Here is a 25296-nt window from a genome sequence, read left to right as displayed (position 1 = left end):
TTGCTAAATTGACAGCGCTTCGGTAAACACAGCTCTTAATTGCCCTCTGTTAAAGACTCACAAAGAGGGTAGGTGCTGTAGGCGTTGGGTGAAGACAGCGGCTCTTTGGTGTGCAGTGTGTCGGCCAGGCCCGGAGCGTGATGTGGGCCTGTGAAAGAGTCCAGGGTTGATTTTGCGGATCCGGGGCCTCCGGTGGGGCCACCGGGGGCATGCAGACCAGCTTGGGAGGAGGAAGAGGAGGCGGAATGAGAGGGAAGCTGCTGCTGCTTCATCAACAGCGCCTGGTAGAGCTGACGCTGGTGCTGCTGGATCTGCTGCTGCATGTTGGTGATTGTGCGTGCGACCTACAAGTGGATAGACACAGAGCAGTGGGGGAATTTTTTTTTTTTTTAAAGTGGCAAGTATTAACAGTGCAAATAAACATTGCCCACACAAGTACTGATACATTAGCAACTCAAGGGGATGTACTGAATTGATTTTGCAGTCAGGTCATACAGTCATGCTCCAGAAGTGGGTCACATTGATCATCACAGGATTTTGTGCGGCATTGACTCACTTGCTGCTCTTGTTGTCGAATGGGACCGGAAACGTTACGTTGCGCCTGCATCATCTGCTGCTGGATTTGTAAACGCTGGTATGCCTGGATAAAAAAAGGGGAACAAAAACCACACGATATAAGTTGCTAAATTGATGGTTTCGTGACGCCCTTGTCGAATCAGAAATGTCAAGTCAATCTATCAATCAAAAAGAGCGACTCACCATTTGCAGTTGCTGAAGTTGGTACAACAGGGTCATTTGTTGAGGGTTTATTGGCGAGGTTAAAAGTGCAGGGTTCAGACCAATGTTTTTTGCTGCAAATTGCAAGAGCTGTGCTTGGACCTGCAAGTAAACCAATGACAGGTAAGCTGTTGTGATTCATGAGTAAAAAAAATAAAAGCAGCCCAAAATATGACAGAACGGACATTTACGACATTTCCACATGGAGATTTCATAGGATTCATTTCTTAACGGTAGAGTCTTTGTACCTGAGGGGAGAGAAACTGAGGCACTTGAGCACGTAGACTAGGCATGGAGGAGCTCAGAGGTGGCACTGGTGGCTGAGGAGGCTGCTGCTGCATGGCCCGGCTTTGTGCTGCTCCACTGTTGCCAAACATTCCACTGGGTATCTGGGTACACCAATGGATGGATGGATCCAGCAAGACAGTCACTCTAACCGTTGACTTTGTGCACACAAAATTGTATCGAAATGTTGCAAACAATACCTGTCTGTTGTTCAAGTTTTGCATGGCCAGCCCCGAGTTGCCCGGTCCCAGACCCTGCCCAGGAAGGCTACTGTTGGCCAGGGGGAGCTTCAGGTTGGGGGAAGGCATAAATGGTGATGGGGGGGCATCGTCGGAAAGAACGCCATCCTGGAATTGAGCGGTGATCAAGGTGACAAATAGTGACAAGAGTGAGCAAAGACGAGCGAGTGACATTTTTCAAAGCCTCCAGCTTGCTACCTTGTCAAGGTAGGCGTTGCGGTCGGAGGGATCTTTAGAGAGCAGGGATGGTCGACACACCAGTGGCTTGTTCAGGCCGTTGCTGTAATCGGAAATGCCCATTGTACGCTTGTCCAGGTCAGTCTTCTTTTCCAGCAGAGCACCTGAGAGGGTGATAACGCTAACAATATTAGGAATATACGTACATACAGAGGCACACCATTCCGAAAATGTGAACTCACTCATGGCCTGGTCAAGATTCATGTTGTTGCTCTTCAATGCCTCCTCAGCAGGATCTCTCTGTAACAGGGATTCCATCAGTTCCTCAAACAGTAAACAAAACCGTAGCCTTCAAGAAGGCTTATTGATTATAAATGTCAGTCTAGATATTTGTAGACTAAATGACGCATACCGGAAAACCCATGTCAGTGAGCTGTTTGATGAGACGATTCATGATCCAGGTCTCATCTGGTTTGTTAATCATCTTCCCCTGAGGACACAAAAGTCAGCCATGTTTAAAAAAAAAAAAAAAATCATGATCAATGTGTGCACACGTGTAGAGATGCATATTTCTATTCAAATGTAGACCTTGCTTGGGCCCTTCTTGAGTCCATTGCCCCAGGAATTGCAAGAAGAGCTGCTGTCTAGCGAGGTGGGGCTGCTCCACATGTCCCCGTCCTCAGTGTCCCACTGGCCTGTAGACATGCCCATTTCGTCCCCTCCATTCCCCCAGCTGTCTTGCATAGGTTTGGGACCTAATGAAAAAAAAAAAAAAAAAAAAAAAACAAGGGCGGGTTTGAAAAAGAATACTCGAGAAAATAATTCCATGTAAATGCAATGTATGCCAAATGAGCACAGTGGGCAGTTTTGAGCTTGACCACTGGATGGCAATGTTTTCATTTCCACACACTGCTCATGAATAGTAACTCAATGCAGCACTTGGTTTCAAAAACCTTCCAGGAAGACCAGAACCCAAAAAGTCACCACTAAGGTGACATTCATTTACCAGGCTTGCAGGGTGCAGCACAGGAGGGTCCGTTGGTCCTCCCGTAAGGTCCAGCCGGCTCATGAACACCATCTCCCCATCCGCTGAAACCGCCTGACGGTTTTCCCCAAGCAGAGGTGCCGTTGTCCACAGCTGATGTTGGAGCTGCAGGCTCCCCCCAAGCAGGCTCTGATTTAGGCTGAACACTGGGGAGGTCTCCCCATCCTGGAAAACAGATATGGGCATTTCCTGAAAAGGTCATTGATATTCCAGAGCAAACTCGAATGCCATCACAATCAAGGAGACTAATTGCTAACAGTTTCATTGTCCCTGGAATTAAATTTAATATTAACGATGCCCTTCAAATACTCATTTTATACTTATAAATGCAGACCAACTGGTTAACAGCGGGGGGCAATGGTGCCACTCAATCAAATAGTGAGGAGTTGCAGTTAAGTAGTAAAAGCACTGACTGCTTTTATGCATATATACGCCGCCTTGACACATTTGAACTGTGTGCAATAAATTAAAATAACTGGACAGACTTAATTATGCATATGTGTCATTAAGACTAACCACTTATGAATCACCGCAAAATAATTATTAGAGGAAGAAATAATGCTCGGAATACCTAACAATCCTTGACGATAATGGTTGTAATGAGAATTTAGTCACGCCATCTGATAATGACTGAAATAGATGTACTTGTTTAAAACCAGTTTTGAACTACCTCCATGTATTGAGACCATACAAGAAAGTCCATATATGGTTTGTTTACCTGGGTTAGCAAGGGGAGGTCGACTCTGGGGGCCGGCACCTGGGTGTGGGGCACAAGTGTTGGGTGGCCCATAGTTGTTTCCATGATGCTGATGTTGGAGATGGCTTGGAACGTTGGCATGGTGAGGATGGTGGTGCATTGGGTGGCCGTGGTGGTGATTGTTGCTGCCAGGGCCAACGGGGTGATTGTTATTGTTGGACGTAATCATGCCACCGTTCTTAATGGGAGGTGGGCCGCTGTTGCCGGGATTATTCTTGGGATTATTGCGATCCCACATATTGACAGTCTTGCTGTGTGTGCCAGGATCTCCCCAGGTAGATGTTCCATCATCAATCTCCATCTTCCTACGGATAGAAGGAGGGGAGGGCTCCTCCCAACCTGTAGATTCCAAGCCTTGGTCCTGTTTGCTGCCACTGCTCCAGCCGGAGGTGTTCTGTTTGACAGAACCAGGACCTCCCCAAGAACCAATGCTACCCCCTCCTCCACTACCAGTGCTGCTGCCACTGCTTTCGGTGGTCTTGGAGGAGCCCCAGGTGCCCTGCACTGGACCATTGGCACGGGATGTTTCTCCCCATGTGCCGCCACTTACAGAAGACGTAGTAAGTTTAGCACCTCCTCGCATTGCCTCTCTCGGGTTATCCTTCCATCTCCCATTACCTCCATTGCCTGCTTCTCCTTCCCACATGCTGCTGGGGGAGCCATTGTTCTTGCGCTCTGGTTCTCCCCAGTCTCTCGTGCTAGAACTGTTGGCAGCGCTATTACTATTTCCCCAACCACGGGAGTTAAGCGGGCCCTCCCCCCAATTATTGGACTGGCTTTTTGTCATGTCACTGTCCCAGCTTGGTGACTTGTCCTCAGAGCCCCAAGATGTCATGCCTGCATTTTTCGGTCCGCTGGGGTCTCCCCAGCCACTGGTAGTGCCATTGGTGGCTTCTTTCTGTGAACGCGGGGCATCGCCCCATCCCGAGGAAGTCTCGACTGGCGGAGGTGGAGGGGCTCCCCAGCCTGATGATCCTTCACTCTCATGTTTTCCATCAGATCCATGCCGCGGATTGGTACCCATGTTGGGGTTGACGGTACCGCCATTGGTGCACACAGATCCACTGTTAGAACTAGAACTTTCAAATGTATCTGAGCTGCTGTTGCTTTTGCCATCATCAGAGTTGGCTTCCTCCATCTCCCACACCGTGTGCTGTCGGATGGGAGTCTGTCCCCAACCGGTGTTACTGAGCACCCGAGGGTCCAGGTCTTGTCGGGGTAACACTGGGGTATAATCCATGCTTGAGGACCTATCTCTGTGGTGAGAATGCCCATCTCTACTGTCTCCACTACCTTCGCTGGCTGGGGCAGCTCCAGCCTGCTTACCCCATGATCCAAGTTGTTGCTCTTGACCTGAACCCGTAACGACAGGTTCGACAGAGTCCCAGCCTTTCGATGCATCTCCACCTCCTGAGGATTTCCCCCAGTCACCCCAGCCACCACTTCCATTACTGCCGCCACCCCCGCTTCCTTGTCGGCCCCAAGCAGAGAGGCCTGCGGGGGGAGCTGCGTCCCAGCCAGAGTCTTTGGGGGAGTCCGCTGCCTTAGTTTCCCCGCTACCCCATCCAGAGCTGCCTGTTGTGTCTTCATTGAGTTGGGATGATTCAGTTGGCGACTGACCTCCCCAGCCAGTTAAGCCGTGGAGAGGGCTCATTGGCTCCTGAGCTTGTTGCTTGGTGTGGTTTGGTCCATCAGTGTTAAGGTTAGTTTCCATATTGAAGGACAAGCTTGTGTTGGTTGAAGGGCGCTGCTGTTCATTTTCATTAGCACCAACCATGCTAACCCAACCTCCGCCACACGTGCTTGTGCCTCCAAGGCTCCCGTTGCCAATGTTTCCATTGCCCGGTGGGTGAGATGAGGGGGAGACCCCATTTGGGCCAATAACACCACCGCCGCCCTCTTGACCGAGAACAGGCCACGCTGAAGGGTTGGCATTGGGATTAAGATTCAAGTTAAAACCGGGTGAGCCCCAATGATTAGGCGTGCCTCCTCGCCCTCCGTTCATTCCATCTTGTTTGGCGTCTGAGCCCCAACCTCTGTTACTGGACAATGTGTTGGCAGACCCAGGTCCTGTCATCATGTTATTGTTTGATTTGAGGGATGTGTAGTGGGCCGGCTGGCCTGTGGCACCTGTGGCCATACTCAGAAAAGTATTACCGACGGTAGTGACAGCGCTGACGTCTGTGCTGTACTTAGCTGAGCCCAAGGGGCATTCTGGTGCTGCAGGATCACTGCTGCGGCTAATAGAGGGCCAAGCTTCAGTGTCACTTCCGTCAATTTTTCCTTGATTCCAGCTGTTGGCACCGCAAGTGCTGTCTGAATGCGAGGATGCTCCCCAATGGCAACTCTGGGCAACAGGGCCACTCCTGGGGGATATGTCTAAAGGGGAAGGAAACAAAGTGAGGTTAGGGTCGATTAAAACAAAAGGTGTGATAGAGAACACCCATAAAAAAAATGAAAAAGAGAACACCCATAGGGCGTGTTCAAACCAGAGTTCTTCTATTTCCCTCTCTCGTCTTTTCCACCTTTTAAAACATATTCTTTCCTTATGCTTGAGCTGCCCTAATCTGTTATTACACAGTGACCATCTCTCTCTGTCTCTACCATTTTTATCATGCTTTGTGTCCCCTCCCTCTTTCCTTGTGCAGTTAATTTTTCTCCTTCCTCAAACACCCAGCACAGTCGAGGCACATCTGTCTCCATCGTGGTTTTGTTAGCTGGGGCCTGAAAGGAAAGCCCAAGTGGAACGCTGCACATTTATCGGAATGAAGGCAAAATGGCTTATCATCCATCACAGCCAGCACTCCTACTCCACCCCCAAAACAATATAAACTAAAGGAAATTCTTTTCCCGAGTGTCTACAATACACGTCTCGCCTTCTGCATAGAACAGTAGGTCTACGAGCGGGGTTTTAAAAAAAAAAAAAAATTTGAACAATTCCTCCAAACAATTGATTTAATTTATATTCTACTGCACACAATTTTTTTTTAATTTGCCCCAAGTGCACCCCATCAGCTACTAATTGATCGAATCAGTGCTATAAGAGGGAAATTAATCAATCCGTGACGGGTAATCAATGATGTTGTTAATTCAAGAAGCAGAGCAAAAGAAAAACTATTGATCCAGAATGCACACACCCAAGCCACAAGCCAGTCAGATAGTCTTCAAACAATACAAATTCTCATTATTAATCTAACATAGGCCAAGCAACCGTTTGAGGAGTGCAGTTGTCGCCTCCAAACATTTATCTTTATTTCTCAGGCAGCTTTATCGCACAAGGTCATCAGGCTGATGGTCTCTGCATATTCCCTAATGCTGGCATGCATGCAATCATTTGCACAAAGGAAAAAAAACAATACGTTATTAGATTTGTAAACATGGGCTTGTGAGCCAAAGGGGTTCTCTCTACCATATGACATGTTTATTTGAAAAATAAAAGGTGTTTCAAGAAACGGACCACAAAAGCAGTCAACATGTCCGAATCAACTTCAATTACAGATTTGATGCTTAACGGGCTGCTTCTCTACTGAAAGCAAATAGACAACCACACAGATGGTCTTTTCAATTACCAACCGGAGAAGCTTGCACGAAGAGACGGTATCATTAATGGCTACTGATGTTACGACTGTCTTTGATCAGTCAGCACTATCTTTAGAGCAGCATATTTTATTAGTCTTGAAACACAGCAAACACACTAAAGATCCTGCCTCAGGAGAGTGTTAGTTGGGTTCACTCCCAAATCTTCAGCGTATTTTGTGTAGACTCTTTTTTTGTAGTCTTTTAAAATTGGTCACATAAATTGATCGTAATTTGTAAGGGCCAGATACTATGTGGATCTGACATTAAGACTTTATAAGCTATATTGTGGTTAAAATTGGCATTGGCCCCATATACAAATACTTATATTTTATTATTTTGAATTTCAATGATAATTTATATGACTGTATTTAGCATCTTTACACTATTATTTAACCCTTAAAATTAATTTTGTATACTTTTTCTGTGTGGATTTTTGGCCCAGTGTAAAATACGATATATGCAAAATATACTGTAATAAAGTGCAATATTAGTGCAAAATAAAACATTTGGTTAAAAAAGCAAGAATGTGTAAGTAATAAGATATCAGTTAGCATAATAGTGCATTTTATTCTATTGTGCCTACCAATATAATAATAAATTAATGGCGTTATAAGGCGATGGGATAATATATATAGCAGCATATTTTTCCTTCACCGCAAACCGCCAAATTAATTTGCTGCAACTCCCGCTCCTGACATTCCAATCTAAAAGTCTGCCTGTGTTAAATTATTTCTATCTATTATATACAATGACACAGTAAATGCAGTGTTGTTTCATTGTCAAACCAGCTCATTCATCAATTATGATTTATTTTTTAAATAATCGAAAACAAAGCACCCATTTTACTTCTGCTCATACTCCCAAATGGTAACAAAGCTGCTTGTTTGCATGCATGAATGTGCAAGTCTGTGCATGACAACTGCCAACAATCTGGACCTAAGCTTAGTTGCTGAAGGGCTCCGATAATTAACAGTACGTATACATGCAATGAACATAAACGGCAACATTGTCATCTGGATGGCAACATGCTACAAATTCAAACAAGAGATTAATTCTGGCAAGACAAACTGTCAGGATAGAAATGGGCATGTTGCCAAGAATCAAATGCCCCTCAAATGAAATGGAAGGAGGTGTGACAGTGATCGGGAGAGCGGGGTGGCACGGCAAGAGCATCCAGAAGGGGCAGGGGGTCGATTACTTGCGATGGAAAGCAAAAACAAAGGCACAACTCCTCTTTAGTTACCGCGAGCACGTATCGAGTAAAATATAGGTTAGCGATGTGTGTTGTGTAGCAGGAGTAGAATGGACATTTTGTAGTTTATTGGAATCTAATGGGCCTGATCCATTACTCTTTGAGGAGCGCTTCGAGCCCTACTTGGACCAAAGGAGGCATACGCTTGTTTTTGTTTCGGAAGCAGTGGTGGTAGGGAAAAGTCATACGAGGATATAAAACTCATCAGTCATGTCTGTTTACCGCTGCTGGGCAAAGAAAAAAAAAATAGCACAGTGCAATGGTGTCTTCTCAGGTTTCACTGACGGTGACTGGATTAATGAAGTCACCCAGGGATTCACTTGTGTGCCCTGAGTGTGTGAGCAAAACAGGCCAATAAAAACCATCTTTTTTTTTTATTTTTAAACCAGAGTACACTTGGGGTTATTTGATATATTGTGTAGATTTAAAAAAGCAGCAAAAAAAACAAAAAACAAATTCAAAATTTATCTTTTTTTTTTAAACAAAGTATGGTAGAATAGAGCTGGGATAGGCTCACACACTCCGAAGCAGTAAAGAAACTAGCTGGGAAATTACACGAAATGTGTTCGGAATCCCCCATTACAAAAAAAAGCTTATTTCAACCAGATATATATCCACACTAACATAAGCTACCCAAACAATAGAGCTGAGGGTCCTTAAAGCACCACATGCGTCACCCCGCCTTACCCCAAAACAGCTGTTGGCCTGAGGTTCCCACAAGTCTTAAAAGACCCCCACTCCAGCACCTGCTGCTGGGCAAGCCAGTCTGGCCTGGACTATTGAATGATCCCCAGTCAGCTGGATAGACCAAGATGTCAAAGTGGCAAAAGGGTGGGGGGGCGGCGGACGAATAGCCTTGAATCTATGGCGGGCTTCCCTTTCAGCTTTTAAAGCTGTTGTGTTGCATTTGGATCGCCAGTTGGAATATCCACACACACACTACGTTGGCCTTTTTCATTGTGTCTGAAACCCCCACAAAAGCTTTCTATCAACTGAGCGGTGTGTGTGTGTGTGTGTGTGTGCGTACATGTGTGTCAGCTGGCCTGCAAGGCAGACACGCATCTAAGGCGACACAACTAGGTCAGGCTAGATCTCCTCCAGCTGCACCCCCACTACACCGATGAGCCCGTTTGTCCACAAAGGCTGCTGCCACCTAAAAGCGTCACCATAACCTCATCCAAACGATTTGCCAAATGCGGTGTCCAGTCCTGACGTGGTGCGGAAACACTAATGTATTCATCCACATGAGCTTTAGTGCTTAAGACTACGGGTTTTTAAAACAGAGCCAAGGTTTAGGCTTTCTACTCGTGTCAACAATGCCTGTATCCAAATTTAGCTGAGGGAAGCCTTTTACTTGAACCCGAGGCTTAGACAGGAAATATGAACGCATATGTAAGTTATTATAAAACAAATCCTCACGAGACAAATCCTCAGGGCGTTTGTCAGATACAGAAGAGCTGACTGCGGCTTGTTGACTAGCTAGCGGCCTAGCCTCTAAAGAACAGCTGAAGGTGTTTGGATTTATTATTGAGCAATCGAAAATGGCCTGCTTTGAAATTTTAAATTTCAAAACGTAGCCAGGATGCACAAAAACGGAATAATTCACCGCCCGGGTTGGAATTCAAAAACAAAATCAATCCGATTACATGGAGGGCTTTTTAAAAAGGGCACAAACCTGAGAGTTGTTGGTCTGCAGTGAACTCTGCTGAGTTTGCGCTAACGCTGCTGGTACTTGTAGAGGACTGCGAGTAAGGTAACGAAGGTGACAACGAGGCCGGGAGAGCACCGAAGGCTCCCGCGGGCAGCGGCTGGCCTCTCTTCAGTAGCTGCTTGTGCTCGTGCTGCCGGAAGCGAGGGGGCACCTCTCGGGGTGGGTAGCGAGCGGCGGCAGAAGACGACGGGCACTGCGGCTGAGGGGCGACGGGATTGTGGAGCTGGCTGCCGCAGGAGGCGCGCTTGTCATTTCCACAAGACAATGAGGAGGAGAGTGGCAGCGTAGGGCTGGCGGGGTGGAGTGTGCAGGGACTGGGCTTAGTGGGAGCAGGCTCTGGCACTGGATGGATACCACCCACAAACACATAGATGGAAGACAGGCAGGAAGCAAGGTATTAATTGAAGCGTTAGGTCGCATACAGCAAACAGTTTGTAGCATTCACCGCTGCCTAATGTGCTAGTCAACCCGTGACCTAGAGTACAAGCAGTTGCAAAGAACACTTTGTTGATCTGACGGTAAACACTCAATATGTGCTCGGTCGCGTTTCGTATCGTCCCCAGACAGAAAGAGCATTTGACACGACAGCTGAGACTGCTTTCACTCAAGGGATGAATGTGCGAGTGCTTCTACCGAGGGAGAATGCCTTTTGAAAACCAGAAGAGGGATACGTATAAAGGATGAGTCAAGTTCAAGAGTTCCAAGTCATCTGAGAGCCAAGCTTCAAGCGGCGATTGTGCTTGTTAGCCAAAAAAAAAAGAACAACAGGCAAGATGGAGAAATAAATGGAGACAAGCAACAATGACCAGGATGCATCTAAGGAAAATGTCAAGTACTTTATATGTCGAGAGGAAAGACAAACTCCTCTCTTTTTGTTGGTTTGCTTCAAACGTCTTTCGCGAGCACACGTTTTCCCCCTGTGATTTTAAACACGCATGCAGAGAGAGTGAGCTGCCTCCAGCAGTATCCGGCTGGCGGTCGGCCCGGAACTGCAGTCGCTGACGCACATGGCTTGATTAAATTCTGCTCGGCCCGCCTGACAGTCCCGCGGCCAATCGGAATGCAGGAGAGTGCCCCCCCCCCCTCTCCTCCTCTCTTCTTCTTCTTCTTCTTCCCTTGCATTTACAGCCAGCTCTTCTGTTTTTCCATCACAGCTACCCCATAACCCACCTGCTCTCCCGCTTCTGCTCTCTGGCTCTCTCTCCATCACCATTATTTTTCCCTTCTATCTGCCTCTGTGCCTTCATCCATCTTGATCCCGCCCACTGCTCTATGGTGCAGCAGACTGCAATGACGAAACAAGAAACCATGCAACCTTTTCGGGACTGAAAAGCGTGCAAATCTTGTTATCACGCTGGCTCTTGGAGTTAACTTTGACCCAATTGGGAAATTGGATTCTCTTCCCATCATTTTTACCATATTAGAGTATCAGTATCTCTAAGAATCCATAATCTTCCCCTGGAAATTAACCAGTAGGAATATGTAAAGTGAATAAGAAATAGTACCTGTGAGAATAACAGCTCCCCTCTACCCTGATCAAATAGAAATATATTAGCCAAGATGTGTCTTTAGTTTGGAGGGAGACCGATTTTTTTCGTAATTCATGAGGGCTGGGTAACAGTTTTATAGCATCAAACAAAATGGAGAAGATGAGGGAAATCCCTCCGATGAGAGTGAAAGATTAAATGAGGAATGTAAAGCACATTACACTTCCTGCCGATGAATAGGAATGAGATTCCGCACAGTCAATTAAGCGTAATGCGTTTGAACCACATTGAAGGGATAAAATCCTCTCGTGGAGTCGCTAACAACGCAGTGGAGATACGAGACCTGTGTATTCTGGTACACTCCTTTTGTCGATTTGGGTCATTGTCTTGTTTACAATACAGCAGACTTGTAGGAATATTCATGCGCTACGGGCGGCTCGAGTCCCAAATCGTATATTCAACTTTAATAAATCATGAAGGGAGGCGCAGCAGCGTTCGACTGGTGTCTTGGAGTGCAACTAAACTACAATTATCGGCCTTTATTATCATTAATTGCGCGTTTTGTTATATGACGAGATTGCAGACATGTGCAGTCCAACAAATTCGCAAGTGCTTCAAAAATAAACACATTTGGTCAAAAGAACAAAAAGGTTCTAGCACGCAAATAAAAATGTGAAAATAAATAAAGCTACTGCTATCAACACAGCTGGACGCGTAATCGTCGCAGCATATCGGATTTCCATGGCCTTGGGCTGTTTATTTACACAACTGCAGATGGGAGGCCTTATATTTTTGGAATAATATTAAACAATATTCTGGTCACGTGACGTAGTGTATGTTGCTGCTGTTTTGGTACTTTGCACTTCAAATGGGATCAGGAGTTACTGTATTTTTTGTGCCTGTGCTAACCTAATATCGCAAGGCATTTATTTGATTTGTTTATATTAATTCCAATGTACAGAATTTAGAAAGACCATATTGTTATACATTTTAAAATGAATACACCACATATTTTGCAATTTACTGTGCTTCAGGGTCACAACAAGGGCCAGTCAGAGATTTTTTGAGGGCCAGATGTGGCCCCTGGGCCGTACCTACATCTGGTCTATTGTCTTCCGAAGCACTTCATTATGCAGTCATGTTTGTAACAGTGGGGGATGGACACCATGCACCGGCATATACGGCTTGCACAATGGTGACATGAAGTCTATGTGTAAAATTGTACAAAATAATGTAAACATTTTGTATTTATTTGAGTGCATGTCTATGCACTCTTGATAATTCCAAATCTCGAGGAAAGCCCTATAAATTGAGGTTCAGCGAACTAACTCTTTTATGTGAACTTATACATATGCATGTTTACTGCAATGACTTTTTAGGCGCGGGGGGGGGGTGTCTCTGAGGTCCCATCTGTCTGTATTAATAAGCTAAAAACATTCACAGCACATTAAGACAAAAGCATTGTCATCCTCACCCTTTCTATAGAAGAAAAAGGCAGTTGCCATAGAGACTGACACTGTTGCCTCCTGCACCTCAGTTTGCCTCTTGTGGCCTCATGTGACCTTCTCCCATGCCATGCCTCCTCCGTCCTTTCCATCTAATGAGTGCCCCACACCCCCAATCTCCATCTTCACGCTAGCACCCCCACTTCTCTCTCGTGGGTCACGCTCGTTTACTTCTCCCGACGTATGGGGGATGAGAGCTACGTGTTAAAGCGCTTATGTGGTTTGTGTACATTTGAAGCGCTAAATGTCACCATCTTAATCTAAAGAGTGAGCCAACGTGTGTAGGAGTGCCACACTGCATATTTTATTAAAGGAGAGGGAGCTCTTTAAATCAAATAAATATGGGTCATTTGCAAGGTTAATGGAGTTAAAGAAAACTAACAAAATCACGTTCAGACTGGCATTTGGGGATTGTGCTTGATGTGATTACGCGATTCTTTGTGATTTTTTTTCATCTTATCGTGCATTCAACAAATACTCCGTATATAAACAAAAACAAACTAAAATGAAAAGAATGCAAATAAAAATGAAATTATTCAAAGCAAAAAGTCCAAATGAAATAAAAGAAAATCACTGGGGGGGAAAAATATTATAAAACATGTAAAGGAAGAGAGGGCTATTATCTCTTATTATTATTATTATCATGAAACATAGCGTCAAATAATTTTCCTTTTTCCAGAGCAGTAACAAAAATGCAAAGGAACAATCGTGTGCAGCACTGCTATTTGCTTCAATGTGGTGTCAAGCCTGTGAGGAGTGAGAAACACCCTTGATGCCAACACACTGACATCCTTTCAACTCTAAACTTGTACGCAAACATCTGAGCATGGGCAGAACTGTCACTCATAGAAGTGAAGTCACATCTCATTAATAATCTGCCAGACTTTAGAGATGGCGAGAGCCTCACTTTGCAAGGGAGGAGGGGGAGGCAAAAGAAGAAGAGGAGGGGGGCATCGAATGGCCTCTCTCTTCAGCAGCTTGCGAGTGATTGCGCCGTATGAATAGACAAAGAGCGAGGCATTGTTTAGGTTTGTGTGGCCCTCTTGTTTCCGATCGTACTGACCCCGAGCTCTCCTTTCATCTCTCGCTCTCCTCCGACACTCCACATGCATGCTGGATGAGTACACGGGAGGGGGGAAAGGGGGGGGGTCAGGGGAAAACAATTATGCTTGGCACTCATAAATCCAAGGGACGTGATTCGCGATCTATTCCCGATTAATTCTTCTGAGTGTTTGTAAACGTGGCTAAGTGAAGAGAAGAGCGCCGTTGACGCTTAAATAAATGAGCTTCTAATTGGATTGTGATTCATGAAATTCCCTTGTTGTGTTGACGCAATTAATAGCATATGAAATTGCAAATGAATCCAAAACGGAAACATGCACTTCACTTGCGTTGATTGTGACTCTCTCATTAATGGCGCGATCATTGCATTCATTTTTATTTCTGCCAGGACGAAACGAAACGACAGGAAGTAATGGCGAACGTGTTGAATAGGAAGGGTCAAGGTAGCAAATCCCGTTGCATAAATTCCAATGGAGCCGCTCAAGTTGTGGTAGATACTGCAGGGATGAATTATGAACTGCCATCATATCATGAAGTTAGCAACTCAATAAATTGTGGGCGTGTCACAAATGACTGTCGATGTATTGGAATGTGACACATTGCATCAAGGCTCTGCTGCAACTTCTTCACAAACAGCATTTTGCTTCGCTAACATTTCCATAACTGCCATTCCCAGCAGGTTACGAGCAAGCGATATGCCGCCACAGCTCAAATATTTCTGGTTCTGCAAATCGCCGACATAAGCATTGGCTTTAAAATCGCTCCGTATGGAAAGGAAGGAGAAGAAGGTATATATATCTTTTAATATGTGACAAGGTTTGACAGACCTCATGTTCTCCTAATTCATATTCTCCATCTGTGCCGGCATGCTTTTGTCCAGGTTGGGGCTAATGTGAAACAGACCAACGTGACTGTGATTGCAGATTGCGATGGAGAAATGTGTGTGTGTGCATGGAATGAATAATCAGTGGAGGTAATAGGGGGGACCAGGACAAAGGAGGATGGAGGCCCTGTATCAGCGCTCTATCGCTGTGTGTGTGTGTGTGTGTGTGTATGTATGGGGGGGTTGGAAACGGGCAGTATGAGGCAGCCTGCTGGATGGAGCCCTATGCTAGTGCAAAGCGCTAAGCCTAATGGGGGGCAGAGAAGTTAATTCCACCGAGCTGGGGCTTTATCTCATTTTCATACATATGAACGCGTCGGGCCGAGATCGATTACCACAAACAAATTGAAATGCTTAAGAGACCAAAAAAGGCTCGCAGATCGGTGAGCAGGGAAGATGGGACAAGGGGGGAGAGGGGGGGGGGGGGACGTGAATCTGTATGGGTCTATGAATTTCTGAATTTACCGATATGGATGGAAAGACACAAATAACCCTTGCACACTGAATGCGAGCTTCCCACACACGGCTATTATTCAGCTCCACGCATGAAAACAACTCATTCCAGTCAATAAATGCCTGGCCTTGAAGAGAAACGGCGGATAGGAGCAAAAATCAGAGGTGGCTTGTTGCATGATTAGTCCCCGCAACACTTTCTTTTCTTTTGAAAATGACACCCAATTATGTTGTCACTCTGTGTTCCCTTCTCACTCCACATCTCCTCTAAATTTCGTCCACAAAGGTCCACTTGTTTTACATGAAACACTAAGGGTAAGCGAGGACACGGTTTGTTTTTTCTCTCCAACCTCTGTCCTGAGGGATGAACACACACACATAGCTGACCGCCTTTATTTCAGCTTCTCCCTTTTTTGCCTTGACTTCTCCCTAGCGCCCTTTGTAAGCACAACACACTGTGCTCTGTCAGGATGGCCTCACGCGCCATTGCTTGCTGCTGCGGGCACACCAGACGCCACTTTGCATTTCACTCGACTGCTCTGTGTATGTATGTGTTTTTTTTTTTTTTTTTATTTCGAGCACACAATTGCGCACATGTCGGATACTGTATTGGATGTGTCCAACGGGGTTGCGCAATGACACAAAAGGCTACGCAGCTTTATAACAATTATAACTTATTATAGACATTTGGAAATAGATGGCTGGTACTCACCTTTGGGTTTCTGTTCAGCAGCCTGCAAGAAAGAGAAATAGACTACCTTGAAATAATAATAAATAAATATTTTTTAAATTCATCCAGACATGGAGGTACAATCAGATGCATAAAATATTCCAAAACGTGAAAAATTAACCTAAAACCCTGATTGATTGTCATTACTATTCCTTAATTTGTTTGACAGAACCATGAGATTTATTCAATGGAAGTGCGGGCGAATCACCTTTTTCTGAGCGATGTCCTTCTTGATCTTCTCTTCTTGTTTTTTCTTTTTCTTTTCTTCCATCAAATGGTTGTCGTTCTTGTTTTGCTTGCTTCTCGCAGCTGTAAAACAGAGTGAGAATTGTGTGATTCACTTTCTCCATATTACAAGGTACACAAAACTGATGTGTCACTGATCAGAGCCTTCCAAACATATTTGTGCAAACTAAAAGCTCCTTCCATTTGATTTACTTCAAGCCATAGCAAGAGCGCTGAGAAAAACTTTCCATCAACAACATTCCCTTCATATGTAAATTGCGCTTGACAGGTCCGAGGAACATTTTTCCCTTTAGTCAAAAAGTATAATAGAGACCTATTAAAAAAAAGAAAAAAGAAACTATTGAAAGGGGGAAATGTGACAAAAGCCAGTGACTAGCAAAAGTCAAAATCATTGTGGAAGGAATCAACGCAGGACATTAATAAAATGACAGAATGACAGAATACTAGCTGTGTGAGTCAAACTTGACGCATAGCTTTCCTGAAGGCCAGAATGTGTTGTAATCCCTTCATGACAGCCTGGAAACTATTGGAAGTATGAACTGGGTCTTGCGTCCGTGTTTTTGTACTTGTTCTTTATATGCTATGGACACCGACTATTTTGTCATATCAAACTGATGATACCTAAAAATTAAATCATCATCATGTGAGAGTAATCGGATACCTTTGGGAGTGCTTGGAAATCAATCCTATGCGCTAGGGGCAATTTAATACATCACAAAATGCCTAAACTAATAAAATTTTTGGGCAGAAGCATGGCTCAAGATGTGATGTGAAAGGGCTCACTCTTTTAAATATTACCAACACAACTGTCACTTAATTTACATAATCAGCCAGGTCTTTTTAAAATTATGCACGGCACTAGGGCAAACCCCGCAAGAGGTGGTATTAACTTACTCGTGCAAGCAAGAGATGCTGAATAGCAAGTAGTAGAGTTCAGAGGTCATGCTAATCATAGTCCATAGTGAATTAGCAATGCTAATGTTGGCAGATGTGGCACTGAACACTGTGGAAGCTCAGTCATCTTTGCAATAATAAACGATAACATTGTTTTGTCAACAATGTGGATTATAAAAAATTACAAGGATAAAAATATTATCCTTGGTATTTACTTATTCAATGATGTAGCTTGTTGAATATTGATTGCCGTTTGGATCTGCTAGGAATTCTCGCCACTTCCTGGTTGTCTTATTTCATGATGTTTCACACGATATCATCTTCATCTGTCCAATCACTACTTTTTAAATTAAATCTGATTTGCCTTTCAATCCTCTCTTTGTGCAAAACAAATTTTCAGTGCACATTTGAGCGAAAACTGACACTTTCTTGAGGGTGTTTTTTTTTTTCTTTTAAACGTGACAGCAAGGACAGCTACAGCTGGATTTTTCTTTTTTTTTGCTGACGGCAAAAATGGCAGTCTAGGCTCCCTCGCAAATCCTTGCCTCTCTCTCTCTTTCTCTCTCTCTACCCCTGACACAAGCATCAGTGGTGGCCCAGTACTGCATAATTCAAACCCTGCATTCTCAAAACAAAGTGCAACCTCTGATCTATTCATATTTTGAAACAATGAAAAATAGAAATCAAAATAATCAACTTCAGGGTCAAAAGAAATGAATTTCATGGAAATGCTGGTGCTTTTTATTTTTTCTTAACAACCCTTGTTGATGCCAATTATTCTCTCAAGAAAAATGGCAAAAGGCCTCCCAAAAAGGCAAACATCCTTTCATGCACAATAAACAGGGGTCTCTGGGGGCACAGAGACTATTTGTGTGATGTCATTCGTGAAACGTTACCTCATAATTTAATAGGAATTGGAGAAAAAAGGGTTCCCCTGTATGACTAAACACTTTCTTTGGACTATGACTTGATTGGAGTTCCACAGAACCGAATGACATAAACGGACATCGTGGACACACACACATGGTCAAGCCCAGAAAGAGGCAACGCTTGACATAGAGAGACAGCAGAAAGTCGGTGTGTCTGGTGCCTGTCTTTCTGTCACAGATTCTGGGGAAAGCGAAAGGGGGATGGAGGAGAAATACAAGTGGGCGGATGAGAGAAGGGAAAAAAAAACAGGCGGCGGATGAAAGCAGACAGAGAACAACACCAATTAAGAACGACAGCCGCCGGAGAACCAGACAAGACCGAATGAGGAGCCAAGGCTGAAAGTGGGGAAAGGCGGAAAAGAGAATCCTCACTGGGTGTAGTAAAGAGAAAGAAAAAAAAATTGAAATATGCATAATGGAGGCTGGCAGACAAGGAGGGAGAGCAAGAGAAGTGGGGGGGGGGGGTAACCATGTGCCTTGATTACTAATATCCATGGGATGGCGGAGAGAATAGCGAGAGGGATACACGGACGATAGGAACCTCAAGACGAATCAAAAAAGAGACGACGCTGCAGGGAGGACATAAAAACGTGTTTTGAATGACAGGAGTGAAGCAATATCATCTGCCATTGCTAGATGTTGTGGTAAACCTGCGATCCACTACTGTTGCCAGTTAGTCGAGCCAGACATTCCTGTGGTTTACAAAAAAAGCCACATGACTTTTATGAGGGAACAAAGACGGGAGCTGTTCCTACCTGTGGGATTATTATACAAGGTCAGAAGTTGAACACAAACTGTAGTGTGGCGCTAGTTCAAAGTTTTTTTTTTAATATCCTGCCTGCTCTAAATCAGCTGATAAGCGGTTCAGATAATGGATGGATGGATGGATGGATGGATATAACAAATATGTAGCTACTGTATCATTTTGGCATGTTCTACTTGGAAAAAGCAAGCCTGTGGATTTAACAAGCGAGTTTGTTGTTTGTAATCAGTTTCACCTTACACCGGTGCACGAAAGTATAAAAGGTGCTTTATTGCCACGAGACCGGACTTGATCAATGGCTGCTCGCTGGGATTTGTTGACGTGCCTGAAGGTGGGCGGACAGTTGTGTTGAGGGAGCGGATAAAGTCCAACACTGAGGCAGAGGGAGTTGGTGCTATAAATAACACCTTTGCACAAGGGTAGCTTCGCTGGGGAAGCAGCCAAGTTGACATGAAACTTGAACATGGCGGCCTGCTACGGCTGCTTAAGATGACAGAATTCAAAAACGTTTCAAGGCATCCTTTTGGACTGATTGTCTATAAAATGCATGGTGAAGTTTAGGGCTGCCATTATCGATTATTTTTAGAATGGATTACTCCATTGTATAATTGGACACAATTTTATTGCCGTTAAAGTTTATTAAGACAACATCCCAATTGTTTTTTTATTAACCAATTATTTTACTTTATTTGCTATTCTTTAGTGATTAAAAACAATTAAACAACAGTTAGTCAATACACAAGTAGGATTGATGGTCATTGTCCTAACAAAAGATAAATCAGTTTTAGAATTATTTTGAGAGTTTAAGTTTATTTATTTTTATTTAAAGTTCATTTATTACATGGGTTGGACAAAGCCTGAATGTTTCGAAGTCTTGTTTTAGATGCCAGCATCTTGACACTGCACAAAGGAAAATGTCAAATATCTGTCAATTTACACATCGACAACAATCGGAGTCATAATTAAGAGCCGAAACAAACGAACAGACGACATTCTGTGATCGACACCCTCAAACTCTTGATCGTGTAAAGTCCAATCGACATATTTTCAGTTTACTGTGCGGATATTAAATAAAAAAAGACTTTTCGAAAAAGGGAGGCTCTGTAGCCTTAACTGTAATCTCAGGAAAGAGCAAGCGGCGTATGCTAGTGCTATTTACAAGGCCTTAACCGAGGGCTTTAGATGTGCTGTGGGACTCGAGCCCTGTTACATAATAAGCAAGTCTGTCTAATGTTAGTTTGACAATGAAGACTGGAACATTTAAATTGGATATCCCGCATATTCCCAGTCAGGCTTCTTCCATGTCATGCCATGCTCCTTCCCACCGTGCCTCCAATTAGCCAACACGAAAGCCAGGGAGGGAACAGGGGCCCCCAAAATAAAGCTCCGTACACTGAACATTCCCCTGGAGCCGTGCCAAGACTCACAAGCGTCAGCTCGCCGGGTTCCAGCTGCCCCCCCTTCTTAACCTGACTTATCCCTGTTGGGCCCCTTAAACCCTGGCCCTTCTACTGGCACATACATTGGGGGAGAAGGAGGCATAGAACAGGCAACAAAAGTAAATTATTCAATCTCCCCTATACGACAAAAGTGATATCCGGGTTTCAGAGTCTTAAGATACAGAGCTTTTGTGGGAATCTGATGACATTGATAATCAACCAAGTGTTCTTTTTAGGAATCTTTTAAATATGTTGAGTGTCTTGGTCTTCGTTCTTATATTCATTTTCACCGTTACTGCTGAGAACCTAATCCACATATACTCGATTATTTCAATGTCTACATCAAATTCAACTGACGGGCATCGATTTCCTTCAACCACTTTGAAAATAATCATTCGCAGTCTACATGATAATGTTAATGGCTTTTGACAACCACAAAGCGAATCCAGCTGATTGCGCTGTCAATGCCCCCTTAGACTGGAGCAGCACCCTGCGGCGGTGTTAAGTGTGTTATCTATCTGTTCTGTGCCAGTTGTGTGTAAGGCTTTATAATAACGAGCTCGGTAACCACCACGGTTCAAGCCTGGGCGAAGGTCAATGACCGGGGGAAAGGGGATAGACGACATAAGCCACTCTTCTGAAGCAGGACTTAGTGGAGCCCAAAGAAATTCTTGAAAGCGACTTTTTGTTCGTCCGAACTTGGAGCCTCTTGGGAAACTGCTTGAAGTCTTTGCCAAAAATGCTTGACGTGAGAGTTGTGGGATGGAAAAACTAAGTGTACTACAGCTTCCAAGTTGGCATTGTGATAGGCACAAGGACAGCAGCATGAGGACCAAACCGGGTGCAGTGTATTATCAGTAAAAGGTCACACAATAGAAAACAAACCTTGGGTAATATTTTCAAATAGGACCCAGCAGGCGGAATGGGTTTGTTCTTGAGGATGTGAAAAGCCTTCAACAATAAATAGTGAGCTGCCAAGAAAGAAAATGCCAAATACACACAACCGTGACTGATCTCCTTTTTAACTCAAACGTCTTAAGTGTGGCACAACAGGCTCCCAGAGATGAATTAATGTTCTCTGTCTGTATAGTTGACAAACTCCAATAAAAGCTTTCAAACAACATGCAGATCTTTTCTTCTAATTCAAGGTCACTTGTAAGAGGATTCACCCGCACGAGGTGAACACTGTCAGTTGGAATGCTCCATGGTTCATTACTAGGTGCTCTAAACTTCATAACTCATTTACTGTCTGCCATTTTCAAACTCTGCCCTACAATCCGAACAAAAAATAAATACAATACAAACAGCTGGTATTGAATATTTGGATTAAAATAACGTCTTGAAGCAATGAAGAAAAAAAATCCAATAATAAATATTCCAATAATCATTAGATAAAATCAATAGAATACTTGATTCAAAATATATTTGATAGCTGCAACCCTTGCTATGGATGACTTACTGTGTTGCAAACCTCGCTTTTGCACAATTTCTCCAGACAGTATCTACTAATTTATCTTTGATTCAATAGATCTTTAACTGTTGAATGGTCTTAACTAGTATAGAATCAAAATAGAATAAAAAAAAAAAAAACTTGCTGCATTAACTGTACTTGAGATTTCACAGTCAACAGTGTCATACAGACACCAAGTATGACACATCTTTGCACCGCTCAATCTCATCAAGAATGTCATTAAAACAGGGACTGGCAAACCGTAACAATTCTATGGCAGCCACAGCCACTACATTTGAGCTGCAATCATTAATCATAAAAGGTAGAAGGTTTTTATCCACCGGGGCGGCTCGCTCAAGTCCAGGTTACGTGTTCTTTAAAGGCTGATAGAGGGGGACTAACAGCAGACTGCTTCTTAACAAGCGTAAGCTTCATCTCCTCCCCCTATTCTATCGTTTATGGGCAGCAGAGGGCCCCTGCGAAATCTTTTCACAGCCACCCTTTTATTTGCAACACGTCAGCCTTTGGGAGAGATGGGTGGCTAGGAGGGACTTGACCCTCCAGAAGAAGAAAAAAATCATGTGTGTGTGTGCGTCTGTGAGCCAGCTGGGTGTTTAAGGGCATGCGGGAGGCACCTCATGACCCGATTAGCAACCGCAGTGCATTAACTAACTGCCAGGACCTTGAGCTTGGCCCAAAAAATTGCTTGCGCATGCCAGTAAAACAGCATTGAGGCTGCAGGAAAGCATTTCAGCTCTACACATGAATGCGTGTTGTCGCTTCTCGCAACAATTTTCTCATTTCAACACGGCACTGGCGTGTGACGATTGAGATAAGACAGTTCTGACAGAAGATGACAGAGGGAGGAAGATAGGGGGGGGTTGAAATTGAACAGGAAATTATGTACTTCAATTAAGACACGCAGAAGAGATATTAAATGCTGTACTTAGGCGCCTGGGGATGCGGGAAAATGGGGGGATGCAATGCAATGGAAGGCGACAGTTCAATCAGTATCTGGAGCTGAGGTGGAGGAACAGAAGATGGGCGTCTGGATAGTTTAATAATGTTCTTGTAATTAATGGAGGGGATTTTACAAGATATATGACGGCGTTACAAGATGATGAACCACAAGCAGATTACACACATTCAAAAAGGCATTTTGCATTCAATATGAAAGATGGCTTCACGTCATTGCATTACAACAGAAAGTACCCCCCCCCAAAAGGCATTTAAGCCTTTGTACAAACCTAAGGAAAGTAATGCATTCTAAAGTAATACATTCTTCACTACGTGAAAGAAACTATTCACATGTGCAGAGTGTTCTCAGTCCTCTCAACCAATCACAGAGGAGCTGTGATATAACACTTAAGTTCCACGTCGAGTTTTATAGTAAATAGACTTATAATGTAATAATGTAATGATTACAACATTATTCATTACATTATGTGTACCTGTACGTCATGCTTCTACTACCCTCAGCATCACATTGTTATTTCTGCTGGAATTCCCATTGAAGCCATCGCAATTTTTATTTGCAGGGTTAACATAAAATAACGAAGGTCATTCTATCTACGAGTTGATAATTGTATGAGGACTGAAAAAAAAGAGATGTGGAGAATATAAACTTACCTTGGGTCAAACACGGCTTTTGCAGCTTTTAATCAATCTCCGGTGTCCTCTCCAAAGTTACCCGTAAAGCGATGGAGCAGATTCAGTAAAGACTTGGCAGCTTCGCCGGCGGCCGCCGTAGCAGCTTGGTGACAGGATTGCGAGGTAAACAACGCCCCCCTCTTCAGCCCCACACACAAAACCACAATTTTGTTTTGTGAAGCTTGAGGGAAACATTTAAAAAATGCCGCAGAAAATATAAACGCTAAAAAGCCATATGCGATTTAGAATAAGGGGCGGGGAGGGGGAGGAAGCGTAGGCAACAACAACAAAAACAAACGATACGATTAGGAACGACCTTGTTAAAAGGCAGCTAAATTGTTACAGACGACGTCAGCCAGTAGAAGTTGAGCCTCGATACCCCTCTCAAAAAAAAGAAAAAAAGAATAAAGAAAAAAAGAATGGCGCAGTTTTTTGTCCGGATAGCCGACAGCCGTCCGAAAGCCAGCCGACCAACTTGGTTTAAAGTGCAAAAAAAAAAAAGAAATGTTTCGTTTTTAGGTGACCAGCGGGACGACTAGTGACGCGCCGGCTACCGCGAATGCAAAGTGAGAAGCGACTCCGGGAAAATACATTCTGCAAGGGTCCAGACGTCGCAGAGCACGGCCATGGCAGGCGTTTCAGTGAGCGCTCGGCGTCAGTGGTCTCGCAGCCATTTTGTTGAGACTAGCAAACACCGCAGTGTCGCTTCTCTCCTCCTCCCCCGGAGAGCAGCCAGACCAGGAAGCGGCTGAGGAAACGTCACTACAGGCCAGCCAATCGGGAGACGCGACGAAACTCCGCCCCGGCCCCAAATTTATTGTTTATATTTAAAGAAAGAAAGAAATTGTTGGACACACTCCCAGAAACATTACAATATACCCTGACTGTCTGATGTGCTCTTTCTTTTATTTTTTTAAAGTCAATATTTATAATCCCAAACAACAGCAACATAAAAAAAGTCAAGACTTTCCCCCAGCCATCCATTTTCCATACAACAAAAGTCCCATTTAAATAAGAGGAAAATAAGAGCATGGTGATAAATTATGGGTGAATCCATCTGTCAAAGGTTAATGTAGTCATATCATATATGATTACATAATTGAACGTCTGTTTCTGCTTCTGCTTCCGCCATCTAGACCATTAGTCTACCCTGCATTGAATTGAAAGAGAATGAGTGGCAGTGCAGGCCAAAAGCAAATGATGGTGTTCACGCCCACAACGTCGCAAACATCCATTTCTAAATATGAGCCTGAATGTTGGGTTTCTGTCCGTGTGTGAATAACACTTCATTCTTCCACTGTACTGTTGACACACATTCATTTTACAATTGATTTGATAAAAGCGACACACTCTTTTAATTAGATTTGGCGCTATTGTTTACCATTTTAAAGCGAGCAGGTATTTTATGACAAATGTATTACTAATGGGGAGGACATCTGCACAGACGATCTCATTTTTATTTTCATTTGCATGTCATAGCGGAGATAAAAATAATACCAATGTAATATTGGTCTGTATTTCATCAGATACAGTCAAAACTGTAATATTTTCTGAGATACTTATCATGTGGAGAAATTTCCATAAAGTAGCTTAGCTATCGCTAACACTGGTTTTAGATCTAGTGCCTTTGATTAACCCGCATTTATCATCACAACAAGAACCTGTTAATGATAGAAAAATGAATACAGTGGGCTTAATTTGTCACATGTCCTGTAAGACACCTTTAATATTGAATGCTAATGGTGCTGTGTGTTAGCATAATGTGTAAAACCATTTCACTATCTTTAATATGAAATGATATGTCAGCAGAACCACATTAATGGGAAATTGTAAATAATTTGTAAATAGCAATGTCATGTAATAATAGTCTGGCCGTTTCATCCAGAACTAATTATCAAATTCGAGCACTTTTTCTTCTAGTTTGTCTACCCAAATCGACCTTTGTCAAGAATGTCTTGACCAGGTGCTGCTCAGACACATGGA

At 43.8% G+C, this 25296-nt stretch overlaps 1 protein-coding gene across 2 annotated transcripts in view; it reads right to left on the bottom strand.

The window, feature by feature from the left end:
- tnrc6c2 (trinucleotide repeat containing adaptor 6C2) overlaps positions 1-24056 on the bottom strand; it is a 32226-nt gene extending 8170 nt beyond the window's left edge. The window contains exons 1-16 of one of the 2 annotated variants that reach the window (XM_061273951.1): positions 23293-24056; positions 16151-16251; positions 15925-15946; positions 9787-10164; positions 3242-5659; positions 2485-2688; positions 2067-2233; positions 1891-1968; positions 1721-1778; positions 1500-1642; positions 1263-1409; positions 1026-1166; positions 760-879; positions 557-640; positions 218-344; positions 62-148 (exon numbers count right to left, since the gene is read on the bottom strand). In XM_061273951.1, coding sequence (XP_061129935.1) covers positions 62-148; positions 218-344; positions 557-640; positions 760-879; positions 1026-1166; positions 1263-1409; positions 1500-1642; positions 1721-1778; positions 1891-1968; positions 2067-2233; positions 2485-2688; positions 3242-5659; positions 9787-10164; positions 15925-15946; positions 16151-16213 — 4237 coding nt within the window. In that variant the 5' untranslated portion in view covers positions 16214-16251; positions 23293-24056. Of the gene's footprint in view, positions 1-61; positions 345-556; positions 641-759; positions 880-1025; positions 1167-1262; positions 1410-1499; positions 1643-1720; positions 1779-1890; positions 1969-2066; positions 2234-2484; positions 2689-3241; positions 5660-9786; positions 10165-15924; positions 15947-16150; positions 16252-23292 lie in introns of both variants that reach the window. The other variant, XM_061273950.1, reaches the window with a different exon arrangement.
- Positions 24057-25296: the final 1240 nt, after the last annotated feature.

This window comes from Syngnathus typhle, linkage group LG3 (genome assembly GCF_033458585.1).
Source record: "Syngnathus typhle isolate RoL2023-S1 ecotype Sweden linkage group LG3, RoL_Styp_1.0, whole genome shotgun sequence".
NCBI lineage: Eukaryota > Metazoa > Chordata > Actinopteri > Syngnathiformes > Syngnathidae > Syngnathus > Syngnathus typhle.
This window is presented reverse-complemented; position numbering and strand designations above follow the sequence as displayed.